The following is a 24,661-nucleotide window of genomic DNA, read 5'->3' on the forward strand; positions in this document are numbered from 1 at the left end:
TGTCATTTTTGGCTTTAGAAGATTACTAACAAATATTGGCCGTCATAGGAGAAAGAGAATTAAGCTGTTTCTGTTGAGAGATACGACCTGAACTACTATTTAGGGTTAGGGGCCAGTACAATAGCAAAACTGCTTAAAGAGATTGGAGCCAGAGGACAGGTGCTGCTGCAGGTTATAAGAAAATTAGCTAACACTGCTGAGTGGGCCAATCACTGGCTGTGGTTAAAGAGGGCTGAGATCACTTGGGCAGTCAGCTATCCGCAACACACATGCCCAGAATTGATCAAACTGTGGTGGAGCTACCTAAGCAGGGGGCATCAAAAGGGTAGAAAACATAACACTATAATTTGTACTGTGATAGACCTGAAGCCTTGTTGACTGATACAGCTGTTTCAGGGCTCCTGGGGCTGTGCAGTTAACCTCATGGTAGTGAAACATAAGGCAGGAATGAAAAAAGGTTTTGCTTCTACCCTCAGCTCTTTTTCCTGTTTGTGGGAGGCAGTGGAGATGTAGAGGGTACAGCCCGATCTGGGCGCGGAGGTATGGGATGCCAGATCACATGCCCCAGTTCCGGCTCTCCTCTCTTCTATGTTATCTCTTTTCTCTTTCACCTTTTCTATCTCTTTAAGAAGTGAGGCTCTTTAAGCACTAAAGACCTAAATAGTACTTATCGTTTTGCAGTGAAGTGATAGAAGAAAATAAATTGTAGAAAACTAAATAGGAAAAAGTAGAAGAGAAATAACAATTTCACATCAACCAGTGACACACCGCGGGGCCTGATCAACCCTGGCAGGGCCTCCATTTATGAGGGTGTCTACTGGTAAGGGCCAAAACACCCAATGAATCCAAGGCCCACTACTGATGATGTGTCACAATATTTTTATATTATAATCTGGATTTGGTCTTTAATCCCTAAACCTAACCAAGAACTTTAAAAGAAACTAAAAAATGGCAAATATCTTTTGATAAAAGACCAAAAGACACTGTGAAGTTGATGCACACAACGATTTGTCCTCCTGATGAAGTTTCAGGACTGCCTTTCTCCATAGTGGCCATCCATCTATTCCTTTTGTGGAATAAATTTATGTGCTGTATGTGTCACAAATACCTAAATTTGATCTGGTGTGGGCTATAGTATTGAAAGGGTTGCATAATAAGAAATTGTTTTTGTTTGTGAAATAGATTTCTACGTTCTTTTTCACAAGTTACTTACATGATTGGCAGTCATTTTCAGTTTTTACATATCAAGTCTACAGTCATAACTATATTAAACAGAAATGTGTTTTATGTCTTTGTCATGGAAATATAAATGTCGCTAAATTTTAACTGTGGTGACAAAATGATCCATTGAAACTGCATGAAAACATCAAACTGACAGTTATTTTTCAACTTTATTTGATTGTGGTCATTGGTAATATAAAAACAAATAAACTACAGTGATACAGACAATTTAATGAAATGTGGTGGGGGTAAAATGACAATGATGTTGGTCCACCCTAAGACACTGTAGGCTTAGTAACCACTGGATCAATTAATACTCTAAATTTTAAAAAAAATATGGTTGAGCACATCGCTGTACAACTGGAACTAAACAAAAAAAGTTATATATCCAAAAGTTAATTTGTGGATCAGGGTTGTTGTGACAGAATCAGCTGAACTGCCTACTGTACTGTAGTATGATTATTTTAAAAATAAGCACAAGTACTAGTAATGCACTCAAACATTATTGATACTGTTGATACGAATGATACATACCATGAAAATATACTTAACATGTACATCAAAATACTCAAGAATGAAAACTCTCACCTGTGACAAGCATACTTGAAATTTGCTTACAAAGTTCTATCAATCACATTTCAATATGTCTTGTAAATTCTGTGAGCCAAAAATATATTACAGTAACTTAACATGACAAAAATGTAAAAAGTACAAAATCTCCCTCTGATACATAACAGTGTACTATTATGTATTACCAAAATGCATGTTTAAAAACAGTGTAACAGGGTTGTTTTTAGCTCTACGAATGACATTAAATAAAAATGTGCCAGCTGTCTTTGTAAAAAACTATATGCATTGATGTGATGAAGTCTTGGGAATGCACTGTCAATGACTGGTCTATGGCCAACTTGAAAAAATTGGGGCCCCCAGCATTAAACCTGCAAGGTAGGAAGTTGATATAAGTTTGAGGACAAACTGATATATTACAGATATTTATTACCGGCTTTAATTAGAAAATTCAGAGTCACTGTAAAAGTCATCGTCGGAAGTATGATCAAGGTTAATGTTCTTTGCTCCTGACAAAACTTGCATGTAACACTGTCTTGCGTGCAGCTTGTTTTGTTTCACATTCTGTCGTTTTCTGAGGATGATGCTCTGTAGACCTCTCAAACCCTCCTCACTTAGGCCACAATGCGAACCTTAAAAATAGAACATATAATTTAGTCTGCTTTAATGCCTTAAGAAACAGTCAGTGTTTTGTATGCATTACTTAAATACATACTTTTAAATATCTCACTGGAAAACAGGCCGGACAGCTCTTTCAGGATATCATCATATTTTGAAAGAGATTTCCAGTGATGGTCCATCTCTGTAACAAGAATCTTCTTTTCCTCCTCAAGTCTTCTTATTGCCATGATGATATCGAATGCCCCTCTCTTTGTTGTAAGGCTGACAGAGTCTGAAATGCATTTATAACAAAGTTATAAATCAATTCACAAAGAACGTCTGAAGTCGTAAATGATTTTAGGTCAACACCTGAAGCTTAGGGTTTCATTATATGTCAGATATGCTGAAAGTAGACAACATATATGTACAACTACCGCTGTGTGCCCGCTGCCACGGCCAGCTTGTGTCACCAGACAGAATTTCTTCCAAGCACAGAGTTTCTTTGTCTGGAAACATTCTGTTGTATTTTTCCACAGCAGAAGTCAAGATTCCTTTCTCTTCTCTGATCTTGCGACGAATCTTGGCACGGGCTTTATTTCCATCGGTGTCTTTGTACAGACGCTGGGATCGTCTCTTTATGCTCGCTACAAGCACTTCGATTTTGCTCACCAAGGGATCAATATCACTTGTGCTTGTTGTTGCTGCTTAGAAGAAATAACACAGCTACACTTACATAAAGTCATTGTACAATTGCATCACATTTTTGAATCAGTTTTTGCTCACCTTCTGCCCAATCCTTTACATCACTGACCCATTCATCCAGTTGACTGTCAGTCACTGCTAATTGGACTTTTAAGGACTCCAGGTTCTGAAGCTGGGTTAGAAGAGCTTTTGTGGCCTACATTGTCAATTTGAGATTAAAAAACAAACAAACAAAAAACACTAAACACATGTTTACTCCAAATAATAAGAACACAGAGGAGTAATCATCTAAAAATAAAGTAACAATATCATTACCTTCTGATATCGATGGGTCAGAGAGGTGGCCAACTGGTCTAGCTTTTGTTGATTCCAGCGCATGGTCATAAGAGTTAGCATGTCACTCCGTCCTGCAAACACAGAAAACGTAGTGTTACCACTTTCATCATAATTACACACTTAAAATCTAACTAGTGCAGGATTTGCCTTCTCACCTGCTTTGGACATATGTTTTGTGGTAACTGCAATCCTTGACAAAAAGGCATTACATTGCTCTACCTCCTCCCCTAGAGTCAAACCAGCCCCATCTTGATATGCTCCACTCCATTTCACCTGGAAAACACACACACACACACACACACACACACACACACACACACACACACACACACACACGCACACACACACACACAGATGCACATACACACACACAGATAAAATACAAATTACACAAAATGTTGATGTGCAATTGTTCAGATAAAGTCATTAAAGTCAGAATTTCATACCTCACATTTGAAATCGTGGGTTTTAGCATGAAAGACTGAAAGAAATGGCTTCATGCTAAGAAGGTGCTGGAGCTCTGGACAGCTTTTTGTTACTCTTTCAAGATATGGCCAATACTTGCAGGTAACATCCATACAAAAAAAAAGTGATATGTCTATTGGCCAGCTTTTGTTGCAGGTACAAGGGATAAGCAAAAATTTCACCCCTGTACATATTTAGAGTACGGAGCAGCACTCCATGCCTACACACTGCAAGCTCCAGTCCCTCCTCATCCACCTTGCTGCTGGATCTTTGGGAGGTCTCTCTGGCTGCTGACCACTCCCCTCCACAAACACCTCGTCCGGAGACCTAAAATGCATTAAATAGCTGGTGACAATGTCTTTTCACAATCTCTTCAACAGAGTGTTAAAGGTTAACATAATTATGTCTATGTAATTAGAGCGTTCAATCTTACATGTCTGGATGTGCTGTGTATGTAGTCCACAAATCTTCCCACATCTTCATCCTTTGCTATGAAGGCGTCTTCAAAGATGCCCAGTTCCTCAGATCTGAACAAAATAGCAATACAGTATACTTTATGGTGTCATACAAAGTAAGTCCAAAGTTAATTGGTGCACCTTATAGTCACATTGTCTGAAACAAACGTTGGTATTACACATATTTTGCTGTACCTGGCTGCATTCTTGAAACGGTAATGCTTGCGGTTTCCATCCACTGAAATTGCAAGCATGTCTGGGGCACATGCATGACATGTGAAGGGATCCTCCTTTAAAATCTTGTCTAATTCATATCTCACGGCTTCCCACTCAAAGAAACTTTTCTGAAAGCCATCTGCAGAGATCTTTCCCGTCTGGTTTAAAATGAAAGACATAAAGAGAAAACAACTACGCTACAAGTGACTTTTAAATCCTGAATAACACAGAAGAACCATACTGTAAAGGATGCATAAACTAAAATGCTCACACGGCCAAAGTGGAGAGTTCGTTGATCAAGCATTTTTAAAAATGCTTTGCAGGAGAGTCCGGGTGATGCCATCTTCATTTCTTCAAATGTGAAGAAGACATCTGTTGCGTACAAAGTAGAAAAGTGAAGGGTAGCGGGCCAGTAATCACTTAGATTTAGGTCATCTACTCCAGCAGTCCAAGAAGCTTCACATGTCTCACACCTCAGCTCTGGCATGCTGAGATTGTAACGTCCTAGAAAAGTGAAAAACTCATGACTCCAGAGTAAAAGTTTATTATCTTTGGGTTAGGTCTTCTTTTTGTCTCAGACTATACTGCAACAATGCTTGTGAGGGTTTAGTTTTAGGTGAATTGTTTACAGATGGTTGTCAGTCAGGACAAAATGAAGTTCTTCTTACCATTCATTGTGACCACAGCAACAACCTTCCCTGGTCTGACCCTCAAACACTCTGGTGGACAGCCGCAGATTGTGACTGGGCTCTCCACAGGTACAAGTCGTGCTAAAGAAGTCAACATGTATGCGTAACATATGATTTAAATAAGTTTATTAACTATGAAGTAAAACGTTGAAATGTGACTAAGATATGGTAGGACCAACTGAGCCTTACTTGAAACAATAAAAAAAACAACTTAACAGCTCAAAGCTAACAGTGTAGTTGAGAGCTGAGGAAGCATCAACTTTTTTAAAAAATGAGATAGAGAGAGAGAGCGTAAGGGAAATGTATAAACAGTAAACATACTAAGTTTAGTCACAGAACTTACCATCATGGCAAAGGGTCTTATTTACAATGTAAGTTGTTGGAGGCAATGGCTGGAAGAATCCGGCAGTCATGGCACGTCTATTGTGAAGGACATATCTGGTGTGCATGATGACATCACATTTATCACAAAAAAGGGGGCGTGGTAGACAGTCACGACAACGAAGCACAGCTGGATTGCTCCCACATTGTTGGCATATATGTTCCGACACACTTTCTTGAGCTGCCATGGTATTCACCAGATGGGGTCTTTTGGCCCTCCAACTCTCTGAAAAAAGAGTTTTTCTTGTGCTCCAGTTCAAGGAAGCCAAAAGAGGAGCTTTTGGTGGTGGTGCTTCATGGTGATCGTCTGAAGAATCATTCAGTGAGCTCTGGAGTTCTTGTAGAAAGCGCTCTGTTGCCGAAAATGTTTTTGCCTAATAAAAAAGAACAGCTTTTTTATTAGGCATTTAATTTAATTTAATACGTAAGAGCGTGATTAGCCAAAGCAGACGGTAAAATGACTGCATGTATTCAGAGGAGTTGGAGAAGATATCTTACAGCTGTAGCAGAATGATCGACAGATTTTCAAATATCAAAAGGATTGTAGAACAGTTTATAAAACCGGTGCAATAAATTCACCCAATCGCTAGCTGTACCATTACCCAGCATACATCGCTCACTCCGTCAATGCAAGAATCTATACACAAATAACAGCCTGTAATTAGTTTTATCTGCAGTAATTTTCTCTCAGATAGTTGCCTGCATTATATAATTTATTGTGTTCAGTATAGGTCGTTACAATGTGATTTGGAAAATGTCTAAATATACCGACAAAAGCCACTTCCGCGGCAATCTCTTCAATCGGAGGACCCTTCACGTCAATTCCCGACGCGAGAGGGGTACCCTGCGCGTCCATATGTGCAGCAGAGGGGGCCTGACCATGCGTCACACGTTTGACGAGTTGGGAGTGAGAACGTGTTGGCAGCTTCTGTACACAGGGCTCGAAGCAAAGAAAAAGCAAAGCAAAAACAAATAAACAAACAAACAAAAAAAACTTTCCACCTTAGATAAGTAACTACATCAAAGCAAAACAGTCAAGAGTTTCTGTATCCGGTTGTTCAGTCTGACGTCACTCTCCTTAATGAAGCAAAGTTAAGACATGAGGCTTGTCCCAGTATATCTTCAGACACTCCTGACGCTCACAATTCAAGAATTTCTTTCTCACCTATTACCGTTCTGAAATGAGTTGGACTTGTTTGAGGGTAGGAAATTCGTCCTTCGCTCAGATTTCTTCAGATTTCAAACTCTGGAAATGAACCACTTTTTTCTCTCGTCATAACTTTTTGTTGGATTTCCACAGAGACCTGAAAATTTCCATGACTGTTCACCAAAGCCTGCTGTCTCTTACGGTGAAAGAATGATATCGATACTCCAAATATATTTAGAGTTACAAAGCGTTGTTTGAGGGCAAGTCAAGGCAGTTTTTGCTTTGCTCTACTCAGTTATGGTGCATTACAAGTCAAATATCTTTAATAATTCATAATTTAATGATAAATTGTCAACACTTGAAGATTCCCCCATCCCTTCTGAACAAAACGGTGTAAGAATGACCACTCTAGCCCCTACGGTTAGGAAATTATGGTCATTTGTTTGAGGGGAGTCGTCACTATGAGAAATAGACTGCAATAATCCTGTGTCTCTCTGTGCTGCGTGCACCTGTTTTGGCGGGAAAAGGTACACAGCCTCTCTGGTGGTGGATTCAAATTCAGCAGCTCCCAGGCTGACCTAGGAACTTACTTCTCTCTCCCTGTGTGTGTGTGTGACAGAGAGAGAGAGAGAAAGCCTTTTAATGGGATGCTCTCATTGTAAGATTTAAATTCAATATATTTAGACTGGTTGACTGAATTGGATCGTGTGTGTCTCTCTGTACATGTGTGTTTCCTCACTAAAAAGAGACGGCTCTTTCGGCTCCGAACCGGCTCTTCAGGTTGTTTTGTTGCTTTAATTAATTTATTATTAACAATAATATAAAATTATGCACAAAAGGAATTACTAATGTAAAAAAAAGTGTTTTTATTTATATATGTTTATATATAAATATATGCAGTGGCCCCTAGAGACAAAACACGTACAAACTCCAAAACACATTTCTAGCATGAACTGAACTTCCAAAACAGAGCTACCTAGATCACTTAAATTACACAATTGAAAGCATATGTGTATTGTTTGTGTATTTATACACAAGCATTCATATATAGTCAAATAATGAAAAAATAAATAAATAAACACACCAAATCCGGTCGTTGGTACTTGCTGGCTTGTGTAGCATCTTGGAGCATTTCTGTTGTGTTTTGTACGTGTTTTGAGTTTTTATGTGCTTCTGAGTTTGTACGTGCTTTGGAGTTTGTACGTGTTTTTACGTGTTTTGGAGTTTGTACGTGTTTTGGAGTTTGTACGTGCTTCAGGGTTCGTACACGATTTGAAGTTTGTATGTGCTTTGTCTGTAAGGGCCACCATAAATATACTTTTATTTATTCACTCCACATAAGATGTAATAAATAAATCATATAATACTATAACTATTTAAATAATTAGCTTTTTCCTTTTACAAATTTAAAGTGAAACAACATAAAACACGGCAAACCACAACACAATTAAATATAAATTATAATATGAAAACAAAAAGAAGATGCATATTCTCTGTTATATGGACCTGCATGAATAAACTTTCTGAGTCCTTTATCATCCGCAACTGAAAATAGTTTTGGATGGTTACTATTTTTTTTTTTTATTGATTAGCATTCAAATATCTCAATGAATACAGAACAAAGATGTACCACAAAGCAAGAAAGCATGAGACAAGGCTAATCAAAAGGTATTGGCTGAAGCATTTGCTTATTACGCCAACTCTTTTAACAAAACATCTTTTTGCATGCAGCTCCTGTACACAGGGCTCGAAGCAAAGAAAAAGCAAAGCAAAAACAAATAAACAAACAAACAAAAAAAACTTTCCACCTTAGATAAGTAACTACATCAAAGCAAAACAGTCAAGAGTTTCTGTATCCGGTTGTTCAGTCTGACGTCACTAGCCGTGTCTGGGTCTAAACTCCGCTGCAGGTCCATATATCAAACAATCACTATGGCATTACTGAGAGTTGAAAAACTGTCTAAAGTCTTTCATCTTTAATAAAATGATCAGCGTTCTGCTCTACCAGGTGTAACAATTGAGTTTAACATCCAGGCATCCATGAAAACGGAATTTATGACATTTAACGGAGTTAGAAGTTAGCAGGGAGTTAGCTCGCTAGCTTCTATCTAAATACAATATAGCATGTCCTGACTCCGGGGTTTTGGAAACAAATTAAAACGTACAGCTCTGCTATCACTTCCAGCATAAATGAAGACAGAAAACTAAACAGCAGTGACGCTTGTAGGGTTACTGAAGTTTGGCTAGCTGGTATATAATGATGTGCTACGTGACCGCTAGCGACACAGCTATGTTAGCATAATATAAACAAGCTAACTTTTTTTCCACTCGATAAAAGTTAACGTGAGTGTTCTCGGTGGTCAGGAACAAATGTAATCGCATGGCAGGATGCTGTAAAAGGACCAAACTTCAGCCAGGAGAACAACTGAGATAATCCATCCACAATACGAGGTTAGTCATTCATATACTGCTGCATAGGCTGTAGTTACATCCTAAGGTTTTAAAAACTGAGCTTTAAATAAATGATTAGTGGTAATAAAAGCCGAGGGAGGTCAACAGGGATCACTGACTGTTTTAGGAGCTTTTTGAGATCAAATAGAAGAAAATACATAACATTAAACATGTTAACAACACAAAAGCCATATTAAACGCAGACTACTTTAGACCCGGAAGTAGGATTCGTCGTGTCATCACTGAACAACCGGATTATTATTTTTGCTCTTTTCATTCTTGATTCATATATTTTTCTAATACTCTATTTTTAAACATGTTTTTAAACAACTGAGTACTGGGGCAAAGCAAGTTATTTTGTGCTTTATACATTATCTGTGCCATTTTATATTCAACTAAATCATAGAAATTTCAGGGTATTCAAATTAATAAACAAAATGTTAGTTGGTTCTATATAGTGTGATTGATTTATAATTCTTATAGCTCTTTTTTGTAACTTGAAAATAGGAAGAGTATTTGTTTTATATGCATTACCCCATATCTCCAGACAGTAAGTCATATATGGAAGCAACAGAGTACAATAAAGTGTGTATAATGATTTTTTTATTCAGGACATGCTTTGTTTTATAGAGAATAGCAATGGTTTTTGACATTTTTGTTTTCATATGAGACTTCCAACTCAGCTTATCATCAATTATCACTCCAAGAAATTTATTTTCATTCACTCTTTCAATTTCAATTCCATAAACCCTGATTTTAGATACATTTTTCATTTGTCTAGTGCCAAAAATAATCAGTTTTGTTTTCCTTATATTTAATGATAACTTATTTACATCAAACCAGTTTTTTTTAATATATTTAACTCCTTTTCAGAAGCTGTTCTAGGTTTTTACCTGAGCAATACAGAGTGGTGTCATCAGCAAACAATACACATTGTAACAGTTTGGAAACACTACATATGTCATTTACATATAATATGAATAATTTAGGGCCCAGCACAGAGCCCCGAGGAACACCACAAGTTACCTTCAGCTGGTTAGATTTTACATTATTGATTTCGACAAACCTATATTAAAATCACCACAAATTATTTGCACTTTTTTTATCATTTAGGTTGCTAAATATAGCAGCAAGTTTTTCATTGAATGTCTCAAGGCATGAACCTGGTGTCCTATAGATGCAACTTATAATTATATTGCTAGCTTTTTCAACATGGATTTCAATAGTAACACATACCAATATGTCATCTGTGGTGCTTGACATACATTCAATCAGACTACATTTCAAAACTTTATCTATATACAGGGAGTCCAGAATTATTAGGCAAGTTGTATTTTTGAGGAATAATTTTATTATTGTTACGTTCGCTGAGGGGAGGGTCCAAGGGACCGCTCCAGCCTCCGTCGTCTGCTGGAGGGTCGGTGGGACCGCTCCAGCCTTCATCAGCTTCGTCTGCCTTCGCTGAGGGGAGGGTCCGTGGGACCGCCCCAGCCTTTGTCGTCGCTGGAGGGTCCGTGGGACCGCTCCAGCCTTCATCCGCCTTCGCTGGAGGGTCCGTAGGACCGCTCCAGCCTTCATCCGCCTTCGCTGGAGGGTCCGAGGGACCGCTCCAGCCTTCATCAACTTCGTCTGCCTTCGCTGAGGGGAGGGTCCGAGGGTCACTTGGTGTTAAATGTTTGATTTTTGGGTGGGGGGAACTGTTACGTTTTGGTGTTGTCGGTGTGTTGTTTTTGGCGTGACTGTTATGTGTTTCCTGATTTACTTTGAAAGTCTGTGTTATCTTAGTGTTTTCAGCTTACGTTTCCCTGTCTCGTCAGTTCTAATTTGCCCCAGCTGTGTTTCCCTCCTGTTGTCCATTTTCCTGATTGCTCCCTCTATGTATTTAAACCCTGTGTTTCAGTGCGTCATGGTCGCGATCTCCCCCGTGTTGTAAATAGTTTGGTGTTTTGTTGTAAATAAATATTTTGTTGTAAATAGCTGTAAAATAGATTTGTCGATACTTTCGTTTTGGGATTTTGGTGGTGAGCTTTAGTGGGGGTTTTTTGTGTTTTTTTTTCTTTATTTTTACTTTTTTTCGTGTTGCACTCCGGTTGCCTAGGCCGGGGTGTAACATATGGGGGCTCGTCCGGGATTGCCTTCGCTGGGGGGTCCGGGGACCGCCCCAGCCTTTGTCGTCTGCTGGAGGGTCCGTGGGACCGCTCCAGCCTTCATTCGCCTTCGCTGAAGGGTCCGAGGGACCACTCCAGCCTTCATCCGCCTTCGCTGGATGGTCCGTGGGACCGCTCCAGCCTTCGTCGTCTGCTGGAGGGTCGGTGGGGCCGCTCCAGCCGTCATCAGCTTCGTCTGCCTTCGCTTCAGCCGTCCGTCTCCGCTGGAGGGTCCGAGGGACCGCTCCAGCCTTCATCTGCCTTCGCTGGAGGGTCTGTGGGACCGCTCCAGCCTTCATCCGCCTTCGCTGGAGGGTCCGAGGGACCGCTCCAGCCTTTGTCGTCGCTGGAGGGTCCGTGGGACCGCTCCAGCCTTCATCTGCCTTCGCTGGAGGGTCTGTGGGACCGCTCCAGCCTTCATCCACCTTCGCTGGAGGGTCCGAGGGACCGCTCCAGCCTTCGTCGTCTGCTGGAGGGTCAGTGGGACCGCTCCAGCCTTCATCAGCTTCGTCTGCCTTCGCTGAGGGGAGGGTCCGTGGGACCGCCCCAGCCTTTGTCGTCGCTGGAGGGTCCGTGGGACCGCTCCAGCCTTCATCCGCCTTCGCTGGATGGTCCGTAAGACCGCTCCAGCCTTCGTTGTCTGCTGGAGGGTCAGTGGGACCGCTCCAGCCTTCATCGGCTTCGTCTGTCTGGATCAAACTTTTCACTTGGTGTTAAATGTTTGATTTTTGGGTGGGGGGAACTGTTACGTTTCGGTGTTGTCGGCGTGTTGTTTTTGGCGTGACTGTTATGTGTTTCCTGTTTTACTTTGAAAGTCTGTGTTATCTTAGTGTTTTCAGTTTACGTTTCCCTGTCTCGTCAGTTCTAATTTGCCCCAGCTGTGTTTCCCTCCTGTTGTCCATTTTCCTGATTGCTCCCTCTATGTATTTAAACCCTGTGTTTCAGTGTGTCATGGTCGCGATCTCCCCCGTGTTGTAAATATTTTGTTGTAAATAGCTGTAAATAGATTTGTCGATACTTTCGTTTTGGGATTTTGGTGGTGAGCTTTAGTGGGGGTTTTTTGTGTGTTTTTTTTCTTTATTTTTACTTTTATTCGTGTTGCACTCCGGTTGCCTAGGCCGGGGTGTAACATTATTGAACAACAACCATGTTCTCAATGAACCCAAAAAACTCATTAATATCAAAGCTGAATGTTTTTGGAAGTAGTTTTTAGTTTGTTTTTAGTTTAAGCTATTTTAGGGGGATATCTGTGTGTGCAGGTGGCTATTACTGTGCATAATTATTAGGCAACTTGACAAAAAACAAATATATACCCATTTCAATTATTTATTTTTACCAGTGAAACCAATATAACATCTCCACATTCACAAATATACATTTCTGACATTCAAAACAAAAACAAATCAGCAACCAATATAGTCACCTTTCTTTGCAAGGTCCGTCTAAAGTATCGCTGAGTCTAAAATACTGCTGAAAGTCAACCTTTATTAAATATGTCTCACGTTTATGCTAGAGCTAACGATTACGTTTCCCGTGCAAAGGTTCGCACAACTTAAGAGTTGCGGGCTGAAAAAGAAGCCACAAAAAAAGAGAAAAACCGTGTCAGGTTTGCAACGCTCCCGTCACTCCACGGGAGTGGCTGGGAGCACACAATCCGACCAAAGACGGAGAGAGTGCAGGACGAACACCAGCTAAGAATTTACCTCCACCCCCCCTCCTCTTCCTGTTAAACCACAGAAAACACAGCGTGCCCCAATTATTAAAATGCAACTGTCACGGACCCAGCTCTGGAGGACTCGGGGTCCGTGAGCAGTTTTGACTGTTGATGTTGTTGTTATTGTTATTATTATTGTTATTATTATTATTTTGGTGATGTGTGTGTTTTTCTGCACTGTGCTGTGTTAGTCTGTGTCCCACTCATATGTATAGGCAGGGTATGGGTGTGTATGTCTGCGGGTGTGGCTGGAGGATGGAGTTCAGCCACCTGCAGGCCTGAGGGGGTGTGGCCCTGCGGAAGGACTGGCCACACCTGAAGTTCATGCCACACCTGTTGGTGATCAGGGCTCGTCGGGGGAGCTACTTAGGAGAGAGTTGGAGCTCCCACCGGCGCGGGATCATTGAGTGATCTTACCAAGTCAGTGTGTGTTAGCTTAGGTCTGTGCTGTTCATATATGCCCGCGGAGGGTTAGTGTTGACGGCTGCGTCTCTGGTTTCCCTGCAGGAGGAGGAGTGGTCCGGAGAGGCAGCACGCACGGGGGTGCGGAAACACAACAGCGGGGAGCACGAGCACAGATATCGGAGGGAAGCACGCACACGGGGTTCGAGGGAGCAACGGGGAGTTATTGTATTTACAGCCTTTTCACTGTAAATAAAGAGCACTGTTTGCATCGCAGAGTCTGCGTTTTGGGTCCTCCTTTCCCCACATCCCCACGGTCTGCCAGCCAGACCGTGACAGCAACACAAGGATGTTGCACCTTGGGCACCACGCTTAGAGTGGTGGGACATAAATACGAATAAAAGGGGGTACAAAAGTCAAATCCAAAACAATTATTCAACCTGCTACAACACAAAATCAGAGCAGCCACGAATAATCACATTCACAAGTGATCTGTGGTTCCACCACACAAACGGTCACATACAGTTGCTGTAATATACAAAATTCATTAAAGCAACGCTAAAAACAATAATACCCTAACTTTACACACCTACATGCCGGCAAAGTTATGTGCCATTAGCGATGTTAGTACTAACTGGGTTTTAAAACCTTTACTTTAAAATATACGCCGCTATATATATACCTGACATTAATCTTACAGAAAATGTGATACTTTAATGGATGATTAAAGTCAGTCATATATCCACAAACACAACAAGCTGAAAGTCAGTGAATGCTGCCAAACTACACTTATTGGCAGCGGCATAGGCATACTTAAAATTTCTTCAGAAATTTTCGCTTTCTAGTATTGGCCATATTATATTTACATTACCAAAGTGATATGACTTTGGTCTCATGAACAACATTAGCTAATTGTTATTTACTAACTAATCTTAAATGACTGTTCAGTACAGAAATGAAGCCCAAAAATCATGTTTTACTGTCTTGTGGTCTCAGCCTCAGATACTTATCAAATCACACAAAGCTCTTGTAGAAACAAATGAACAAAATATGTTCTCCTTCATTTCTGTCAAACAAAATTGTATGACACGTTTCCAGCGGTTAGTATCATGGTTGCTAGGCAACCTGGGAAGCGCGACGGAGACTAGACCGTCCCATTTCACAAGCCTCTCACTTCCGCACGCACCGTGCGTAGTGCGCGTACTTCAAGCGTGCCGACTCTGCCACAACCTGAGAACCATCACAGACAACAGAGTCGGGGGCGGGGCTTAAGCACGGACAGATCAAAGGCCTTTGCAACGTCACAACAAAGGTGCTTCGAAGGAGCTTCCAAATAGCTTAAATAGAGCCTTGGCGACACTCTACACCAGTGAACTCCAAAGTCGGTCCGTCTAAAGTATCGCTGAGTCTAAAATACTGCTGAAAGTCAACCTTTATTAAATATGTCTCACGTTTATGCTAGAGCTAACGATCACGTTTCCCGTGCAAAGGTTCGCACAACTTAAGAGTTGCGGGCTGAAAAAGAAGCCACAAAAAAAGAGGTTTGCAACGCTCCCGTCACTCCACGGGAGTGGCTGGGAGCACACAATCCGACCAAAGACGGAAAGAGTGCTGGAGGAACGAAGGGTAAGTCGGGAGTGGGGTGAGGCTGGCAGTACTGATCAGGTTGGTTTCTTCCGTTGTCAGCAACGGAGCAGCTCAGAACAAACTGTCATGGTTCTGGGTCCGTTGGACCCAGTATTTTGAGTTTATTATGTTTTGGTTCACTTTTGCATTATTCTTTGTTTCTCTGGTACTTTGTGTTTCAGTTATCTTGGTGTTTTGGATTGTTTCTCATTCTCTTGTTTATTATTATTAATATTATCATTATTAGAGTTTCATGTTTCTATTATCCATGTTTTAGGAATGGTGGTTTCATGTATAGTTCAGTTCCATGTTTCATTTTCTGTCTCTGAGTTGTGATTCATGTTTCCTGTTTTATTGTGAAAGTCTTTGTCTTATGTTAGTGTGTGCAGCTTTGTTCCCCATGTCTCGTTAGCCCTTATTTCTCCCAGCTGTGTCTCCCTTCTGTGGCCCATTTTCTCATTACTACCCTGTGTATTTAAGCCCTGTGTTTTCCCATGCCCAGTGTCGCGTCGTACCCACAGATTATGCCTGTGTGTCCTTGGTTGCAGTGTTCCAGCCGCACTTCATGTTTGTTTTCCTGCCAGCAATAAAGCTGAGGTTTTTGAGTTACATTCCGTTTTCCAAGTCCTGCATTTGGATCCTCATCTCTGCCTGCCCGCACACAGAGCCCTGACACAAACAGCACCTAAAACGGAATGCCTGTTTGTTAATAAATCAAATAGGGTTGTGTCTGTAGCTAAAGACTCACCAGCTAAGAATTTACCTCCCCCCCCTCTTTCTGTTAAACCACAGAAAACACAGCGTGCCCCAATTATTGAAATGCAACACAAGGATGTTGCACCTTGGGCACCACGCTTAGAAAGGTGGGACATAAATGCAAATAAAAATTTACTTCCTGTCATGGTCCTGGGTCTTTTGACCCAGCGTTTTAAGTTTGAGTTTATTTTGTTCATTAGGTTATCTAAGTTCATTTGGTTATTAGACTCCTTGTGTTTTCTTCCCCTGTATTTAAGCTTCCCCTCACCCTTCGTGTTTCATGCTGCGTGTCTTATGTTATCAAGTTTGTATTATTATGCCTAAGTGTTTCTAGTTATTATTTTCCCCTCGTGTTTCCAACCATGTTAAATCTCCCCTGCTCTTCATGCGTTTCATGTCTGTGTCTTACGTTGTCAAGTTCGGGTTGTCATGTCTATGTCTCATTATGTTTCCTGTTTTATTGTGAAGAGGTCTGGTGTTCTGTGTTCATCATGTTCAGTTTTACTCTCCCACTGTGACGTCATTATGTTCATGTGTGCCAGCTGTTTCCTCATGTGTCTCCACTTCCCCTAATCACCTCCTGTGTATTTAAGTCCTCTGTTTTCAGTGTGTGATGGTCAGGTCGTCTGTTGTCCACGCCATGTTTCCTATGCCATGCTTCCAAGTTTCTTGTCTAGGTTTTTCTTATTGTTTGTTTAGATTTCCCAGTTTAGGTTTGTGCTAATTTTGCTTCAGTTTGCCTTGCCCTTTGTTTGTACCTTTTTTTCCAGCCATATTAAACGGCTCGCTTTTTGTTAACATTCAAGTTTTGTTCCCTGTTCCTTGGAGTCTGCATTTTGGGTCCTTTTTCAATTCATACAGTCTGCCCTCGCCAGACTGTGTCACTTCCACCCCCCCTCCTCTTCACATATTCACATATCTCATATTCACAACAACAGTTATATTGCAAAGTCTTCACCATCCATCAGCCGTTACAATACAAATAATAAAAATCTTGAAATACATAAAAATGTTGATGTTTGATTTTGTTTACTTTAGTTTTGTTTACTACTACGTGTCTGATAGTGATTGTCTGAGTAGATAAAACAGTGGTCCTGTACCACCAACATCATTATGGAGATGTGTGAGAATGACTGGGAGTCAGACTGGAGGACTACTGTGAAATCAGAAAAAGCAGAGTGGGGAGGTACTTCCTGTACATTGCTTCTCCAGCTGTGTAAATTACATTTTTCTCAGCAGCAACAGCTTTGGGGTTAGGAGAATACCAGGACCAGTCAGTGCACAATGACCAATTCATCAGCTGCATAACAGCAGCTGGAGCCTCACAGCTGGAGCGCACTGTACTGAGTGAAACATTTTCACACTTCACAAGAAATAAGGACAGAAAACTTTCACCTCATCATTCCCCAAACAAAAGGGTTTCATTTCCAGATGCCAGGAGGACTAAGATGCCACTAAAGGCAGAATAAAAGCAGCATGCATATGGCCCTTTTCCATTAGTACCTTCTAGGGGTGGGTTTTGATCATCAATTTTTCGATTAAAATCAATTCTAGCTTGCATAACATGATATTGATTCATTAAAACCCTGAATTGACTTTTAAATATAAATTCATTTTGCTCAAAATGCCAGAATATCAGGTTAAACCTTACAAAATTTCGACAACCACCCAACAGCTAAAACAGTAAATGAGAGCTGGTGCACGGATTCTGCACAAAGACGTTTCCTTGCTATCTGGGTAAACACTAGTGATGGGATTTCCGGCTCTTTTTAGAGAACCGGCTCTTTCGGTTCGGCTCACTAAAAAGAGCCGGCTCTTTCGACTCCGAACTGGCTCTTCGGGTTGTTTTGTTGCTGTAATTAATTTATTATTAACATTAATATAAAATTATGCACAAAAGGAATTAGTAATGTAAAAAAAAAAGTGGTTTTATTTATATATGTTTATATATAAATATATGCAGTGGCCCCTAGAGACAAAACACGTACAAACTCCAAAACACATTTCTAGCATGAACTGAACTTCCAAAACAGAGCTACCTAGATCACTTAAATTACACAATTGAAAGCAGGAAAGCATATGTGTATTGTTTGTGTATTTATACACAAGCTTTCATATATAGTCAAATAATGAAAAAATAAATAAATGTTCATTTACCTGTTATTACCACACACCAAATCTAGTCATTGGTACTTGCTGGCTTGTGTAGCCCCTAGCATCCTGGAGCATTTCTGTTGTGTTTTGTACATGTTTTGAGTTTTTATGTGCTTCTGAGTTTGTATGTGCTTTGGAGTTTGTACGTGTTTTTACGTGCTTTGGCGTTTGTACGTGATTTTACTTGTTTTTGAGCTTTTTTGTGTTTTGGAGTTTGTACGTGTTTTGGAGTTTGTATGTGCTTCAGGGTTCGTACACGATTTGAAGTTTGTATGTGCTTTGTCTGTAGGGGCCACCATAAATATACTTTTATTTATTCACTCCACATAAAATGTAATAAATAAATCATATAATACTATATAACTATTTAAATTTTCAGCTTTTTCCTTTTACAAATTTAAAGTGAAACAACATAAAACATGGCAATTACTGAAGATCCAAACTAGCTTCACGTTTAGCTTCACATAAACATCGTCATGAATTCCCTCTTACTTTTGCTGTTTTGCTTCCACCACGATAAAAATCATACTTCATGCAGAGCTCTCCGTCTCTCTCTCTCTCAGGAATAGATTCCCATAAAAAAATATTTTTAAAAATCTGTTTTCTGCTTTATTCGCTTGCTTATTACCCACCAGGCTACCATTCATATTATAATTTATATTTAATTGTGTTGTGGTTTGCAGTGTTTTGTGTTGTTTCGCTTTAAATTTGTAAAAGGAAAAAGCTGAAAATTAAATAGTTAAAAGTTGAAATGTGAATAGTTGGTTTTTGTATTATATGATTTATTACATTTTATGTGGAGTGAATAAATAAAAGTATATTTACGGTGGCCCCTAGAGAAAAAGCACGTACAAACTTCAAATCACGTACAAACTCTGAAGCACGTACAAACTCCAAAACATGTAAAAACACGTACAAACTCCAAAGCACGTACAAACTCAAAACACGTACAAAAGACAATAGAAGTGCTCCAGGATGCTAGGGGCAGTGTTGAGCTTTCGTTACCTAGTGGCTACACAAGCCAGCAAGTACCAACGACCGGATTTGGTGTGTGGCAGTAACAAGTAAATGAACTTTTTTTTTTTTTATTATTTGACTATATATGAATGCTTGTGTATAAATACACCAACAATACACATATGCTTTCATGCTTTCAATTGTGTAATTTAAGTGATCTAGGTAGCTCTGTTTTGGAAGTTCAGTTCATGCTAGAAATGTGTTTTGGAGTTTGTACGTATTTTGTCTCTAGGGGCCACCGCATATATTTATATATAAACATATATAAATAAAACACTTTTTTTACGTTAGTAATTCCTTTTGTGCATAATTTTATATTATTGTTAATAATAAATTAATTACAGCAACAAAACAACCTGAAGAGCTGGAAATCACATCACTAGAAACAATGCAGATGGAGTGAAAGAGAATACTTTAAACACAATCAAAAAACTTGCTAGTTAAAAAAAAGCTAATTACAGTTAATTTGCACAACAACTGTTCATCATGTAGAAAAGTGATCTCTTCCCCTGCTGTCACCACTGCTGCTGCGTGCCATACAAACAGACTTTTACCTTGTTAGGAACAAAGTAAAACTACTGCTGTCTGTACAACAAGTATCACATCAAATGTGTAATACAGCGGTCCCCAATCCCCGGGCCTCGGACCGGTACCGGTCCGTGAGTCGTTTGGTACCGGGCCGCGAGAGTTGAGGCTCAGGTGTGAAATGTATAGTTTTCAGGGTTTTTAATCGGTTTTCTGCGTTATTTTGTTATCGTTTACTCGGTTTTCCTTGGTCTTTTCACGTGTGTTATGAATAAATTTTCTTTTTTTCGGTACCGGTACTAGTTTTATTTTGTTGTATTTATCCACGACACCTTAAAGGCCGGTCCATGAAAATATTGTCGGGCATAAACTGGTCCGTGGCGCAAAAAAGGTTGGAGACCGCTGGTGTAATAGACATGGCATTTCACCACTTGTAGAGGCAAAGCATGAAAAGCAGGCGGTGGACAAGCGTGTCTATTACACAATTTGTCGTGATATCAAGTTGGGCCTTTAGAAAGAAGGAAAGGAGATTTAATACACAGACCCAACGATGTCTAACTTTTTTTTCAAAAAACTATTTCTATTTTTTCTTTTTTTCCTATATGGTGCAAATTAGGGCTGGGCTATATCATACTATTCATGGTAATACTGGTGTAATTTTGGGCAACCATAGGAAAATGAAATATCGCGATAGAACATGGGTAAAACGTACATGCGCAGTGCCTATGTTTACATACCCACATGGCAGCGACGCAGAATGAGAAGAGCAAAAGTGGATCGTTAAATGAAACCGATGAATCAGAATTGGTTTGTAAAAATGATGCAACTTCAGTGGTGTGGAACTGGTTTAGCTTTCGTCCGTCAGATACACAACAAAGCACTATTTTTGGTAGAGCATGCTAGCGGGCCATCATTATTACCGTGTTGTTTGGAAAATACGTCACACTTAAAATCAATCCTTTGATTTTTCTGAAAATCGTTAGCGCCCCTTATAATCCTGTGTGCCTTATGTATGAATTCTGGTTGTGTTTACTGACCTCGAAACGATTTTATGTCGTACACGGCACTCGAAAATCTGTCAAATGTTTTAGTACGACTTTGCTAAGCTACGAACCCGCACCGCTTGATGGATTGTCGGAGCATTACGGCTATCGTAGGCAGGCGCCTCGCGGAGTGATACGTACTGCGCTTCCACATAATATTACCGCATTGTGTGTGTGTATAACCTCTTTTTAAGTTTTGTGGATATTATACATGGTTATGCTGGGAATATGTCAGCCAATTTCCACTGGAAATGCCTTTTGGTTAAACTGTCAGCAAGGAATTTGCACTACAAATTTTTATATAACTTTAATGCACATAAAAAACAGCTGCTTGTTTAAGTGAAAATACATTGATGGGTTTTTTTGCACTAATAAAGTTGTGGAGTTGTAAAGTATTTTGTCTAGTGTCAATTATATCGTCAGTTATATCGTTATCGCAAATTTTCAAATGCATATTGTGATAAATATTTTTGGTCATATCGCCCTGCTCTAGTGCAAATGAAATCAGCAATTAAGGAGTCCTAATTTATTTATGCATTTTCAGTGTTACACAGATAACCATTAATAAAGCTTTTGTCTGTCTTTCGTCAGCGGAAATACAAACAATTATTCAAGGGAAATATTCTGATTGCCAGCAACTAGGGATCTGGTTATTTTTGCTCTGACATTTTTCTTGAATGTTTGTGAATAAAATCTCTTTACTTTGGTCCACTTTCATTGTGTTGTTTATCTTGCGCAGAGGGACTGTAACAGTTTGCCGAGGCAAACTGCGTGGAGTGTGAAGAGTGGACCCAGGTGCAGACATTCTAAAACTCAAACTTAACTGATGATGAGCTGTTTATTAAGGCAGACAGAACGGTACAAAATAAAAGGGCAAAAACATTGCAAACTAAGCAATAACCTAAACTGGATAAACTAGAAAGGAAGCACAAACTATGAAAACCCTAGCAAACAGAAAAAGAAACAAAACTCTAAACATGGCAATGATGATGAGCATGTGTATGTGTGTGTGTGTGTGTGTGTGTGTGTATATATATATATGTATATATATATATATATGTGTGTATATATATATATGTGTGTATATATATATATGTGTGTATATATATATATGTGTGTATATGTATATATATATATGTATATGTATATATATATATATGTATATGTATATATGTATATGTATATGTGTATATATATACACGTGTGTGTGTGTATATATATATATATATATATATATATATATATACATACACGTGTGTGTGTGTGTGTGTATATATATATATATATATATATATATATATATATATATATATATATATATATATATATACATATATATATATACACGTGTGTGTGTGTGTGTGTATATATATACATATATATATATACACGTGTGTGTGTGTGTGTATATATATATATATATACATATATATATATATACACGTGTGTGTGTGTATATATATATATATATACATATATATATATACACGTGTGTGTGTGTGTATATATATATATATACATGTGTGTATGTGTATATATATATATATATATATATATATATATATACATGTGTGTATGTATATGTGTGTGTATATGTGTGTATATGTGTGTGTATATATATGAAAACCTGAACGCAGGACTTGACATGGGAACAACACAGACGATCCGACAAAGACTGAATGAGAATGCACAGACTAAATACACAGGAGGCTAATGAGAGAAGTGGGAACACATGGGGGACAGCTGACACACATGAACATAACAACGTCACAGTGGAAGAGTAAAACTAAACACGATGAACACAGGAACACCAGACCTCTTCAAAATAAAACAGGAAACATAAGACGTAGACATGACAACCTGAACTAGACAACGTAAGACACAGACATGAAACCCATGAAGGGCAAGGGAGACTTAACATGGGTGGAAGACACAAGGGGAATCTAATAACAAAGAACTAAAACAATCTAGGCATGACAAAAAAATGAACTTAGAAAACCTGAAGGGCTTAAACATAAACTAAAACTCAAAACGCTGGGTCAAAAGACCCAGGATCATGACAGAGACAGACTATATGCAATATGTGATCATCTAACTGTCACTAGTTTCTGCTGCTATGAGATGATCCGGTTTGTGATAGTTAATAGTGTGGTACAGCAGCTGATCATAATGTGTAAAAGACTGTCCTCTCACTGTTTTTTGGAGCACCTATGTGTACATGCATATCCTCTAATCTAAAACAGATGCCAAACCTGACTGCTTGTTTTCCAAGGATGTCTCAGTGGTTAATTGGTCTCCTTAGCAACCCTTTACACAATGTTCCTCCTGGCAGGGCATCAGCTGTTATTTACATACTGGTTGGAAATGCTTAGCAGTGAGATGCTGTACATATGTATTGATAATTAGTTCAGACAAGTAGCACAAATGAAATCTGTCTGCTAATTGTACCTTAGATAAACAACGCAGGCCTGTAACTGAGAGAGGACTGCGTACATGTAAGGGATTCAGTGCCAAACACTGAAGCATGTTGGTTCTTACTTCACCTAGAGGGGTGAAGAGACTTGGGTGTGAATGGGAATAATGAAGCTCCCAAACTAGCTGAATGGGAGGGTTTGGCATCGATATCTTGAGTCAGCTACAGCTGAAAGTGTCCTTCTCATAAGAGTCGTATCTGTCGTGATGAGCTTTCTTATTGGATCAGGAATGAGATGACTGACTGAGATTATCACTTTTCTGAGACGATGCTGTAATATCCCTTCAAAGCTGATTGAGCTGCTTTAAACCTAAAGGCTTCTTTTTACCCACATTGGTCTAAAGCCAGCTTTAGGGCATGACTGGGTAGCTAATGCAAACTGTTTCTCCAGTGTGGGAACTGCAATTCACTCTAGAGCTGCAGGCATTGAATGTGCCGGCTTTTGAGCCAATGACAGAGTTAAGATGAAAAAATAAAAACTTTCTTTCTGACAAATGCTTTGGAGCAGCCAAGTAGCTGGTTAAACCCCTTGCAGTTTCTTTCAGTACTTAGTGGAAGGCAGGGAATTCAGGGTTCAGTCTGTGAAATCGAACACACCGTTCTCTCCCATTTTAATCAGTAATGGGGTAACTTGTGTTCAGTTCATGCTCAGATTTGTTTCCTGTTTGCAGCATCCTCAAGTTTGAAGTCCAAACTTCTTTTTAGAATAAGAAGTCTGCTCCTGTATACTATTGTTGGTTTGGCTGGTTGGTTTCTGAGTGTTATGTTATGACTAACAAAATACAATGTAACAGCTCTCTACTATTCACTTTACTTCTATTCAGAAACTGGTCTCCTCGGTCCCCAGACATCTGTTGAGTGTTGTAAGAAGAAGGAGATGCCACACAGTGGTGAAAATGGCCTTGTCCCAACTTTTTTGGGATTTGTTGATACCATGACATTTTGTATCAACATATTTTCCCCTTAAAATGATAAATTTTCTCAGTTTCAACTTTTGTTCTGTGATTTACGTTCTATTCTGAATAAAATATTGACATTTGCCATCTCCACGTCGTTGCATTCAGTCTTTATTCACAATTTGTTTAGTGTCCCAACTTTGTTGCAATCCGGTTTATACTTTAGGTTTCTGAATATTAAACTTGTTTCTGCCTTTCATAGTGTGTAACTTGAAGGCCCTGAGTACTTTCTCCCACACTGAAAACACTGGAATGATAAAATATTTTGAACATTACCTAATGAGACTGAGTCAGGACAGGCAATTAGTTATTTTAAACTTTCCTAGCAGTCCTTCACAAACAGGGAACAGTCTGTCTATCCTCTCCATCTGTCAGCTGCTGCTGGCTCTTCCTCCTCCTCTTCCTCACACACTGCTGAGTTTTTCCTGGTGGATCATCAGGGGTGCAAAGCCTCACAGGTGATGTGCAGCAGTGGGTCCCTCAGTCTGTCCTCACTCTGGACACTTGCAGTTGTCACACATGGAAATCAAATGTGTGATAAGCTGCAGGATTCAAACACAAGTGTAACTTATAAATACATGTTATACTTTTATTACACAATCAGAGAGAGAGTGCAGG

At 39.6% G+C, this 24,661-nt stretch overlaps 1 protein-coding gene across 8 annotated transcripts; it reads right to left on the reverse strand.

The window, feature by feature from the left end:
• Positions 1 to 1,634: 1,634 nt before the first annotated feature.
• On the reverse strand, positions 1,635 to 18,098 carry LOC309698725 (uncharacterized protein). Of its 8 annotated transcripts, XR_014274161.1 has the most exons (11): positions 5,231 to 5,246; positions 4,834 to 5,066; positions 4,542 to 4,720; positions 4,325 to 4,418; positions 3,873 to 4,218; positions 3,582 to 3,699; positions 3,406 to 3,497; positions 3,172 to 3,286; positions 2,823 to 3,089; positions 2,504 to 2,680; positions 1,635 to 2,420 (listed from the first exon to the last, which is right to left on the reverse strand). XR_014274161.1 is itself a non-coding variant. In XM_082521383.1 (10 exons), the coding sequence occupies exons 4-10, from the start codon at positions 4,002 to 4,004 to the stop codon at positions 2,227 to 2,229; spliced, it is 1,098 nt and encodes a 365-aa protein (XP_082377509.1). In that variant the 5' UTR covers positions 4,005 to 4,218; positions 5,231 to 5,332; positions 5,595 to 6,006; positions 18,033 to 18,098; the 3' UTR covers positions 1,635 to 2,226. The 8 variants fall into 8 exon arrangements, 7 of the variants coding, with proteins under 7 accessions (XP_082377509.1, XP_082377508.1, XP_082377506.1 ...); XM_082521383.1 differs by lacking the exons at positions 4,325 to 4,418; positions 4,542 to 4,720; positions 4,834 to 5,066 and adding exons at positions 5,595 to 6,006; positions 18,033 to 18,098 and having other exon boundaries at positions 2,823 to 3,092; positions 5,231 to 5,332; XM_082521382.1 differs by lacking the exons at positions 4,325 to 4,418; positions 4,542 to 4,720; positions 4,834 to 5,066 and adding exons at positions 5,595 to 6,269; positions 6,405 to 6,681 and having other exon boundaries at positions 2,823 to 3,092; positions 5,231 to 5,332.
• Positions 18,099 to 24,661: the final 6,563 nt, after the last annotated feature.

The sequence above is a fragment of the Aulonocara stuartgranti genome (assembly GCF_965226115.1).
Source record: "Aulonocara stuartgranti genome assembly, chromosome: 22".
Lineage (NCBI taxonomy): Eukaryota > Metazoa > Chordata > Actinopteri > Cichliformes > Cichlidae > Aulonocara > Aulonocara stuartgranti.

What these genes read in the sequence shown, in the direction of transcription:
- LOC309698725 (XM_082521383.1), bottom strand. Translation starts at nt 4,004, where the DNA reads ATGGATGTTACCTGCAAGTATTGGCCATATCTTGAAAGAGTAACAAAA. An exon ending in TGACCCATCGATATCAGAAG is followed by an intron (nt 3,287 to 3,405) that starts GTAATGATATTG and finishes TTGACAATGTAG; the next exon opens with GCCACAAAAGCTCTTCTAAC. An exon ending in TGTAAAGGATTGGGCAGAAG is followed by an intron (nt 3,093 to 3,171) that starts GTGAGCAAAAAC and finishes ATTTCTTCTAAG; the next exon opens with CAGCAACAACAAGCACAAGT.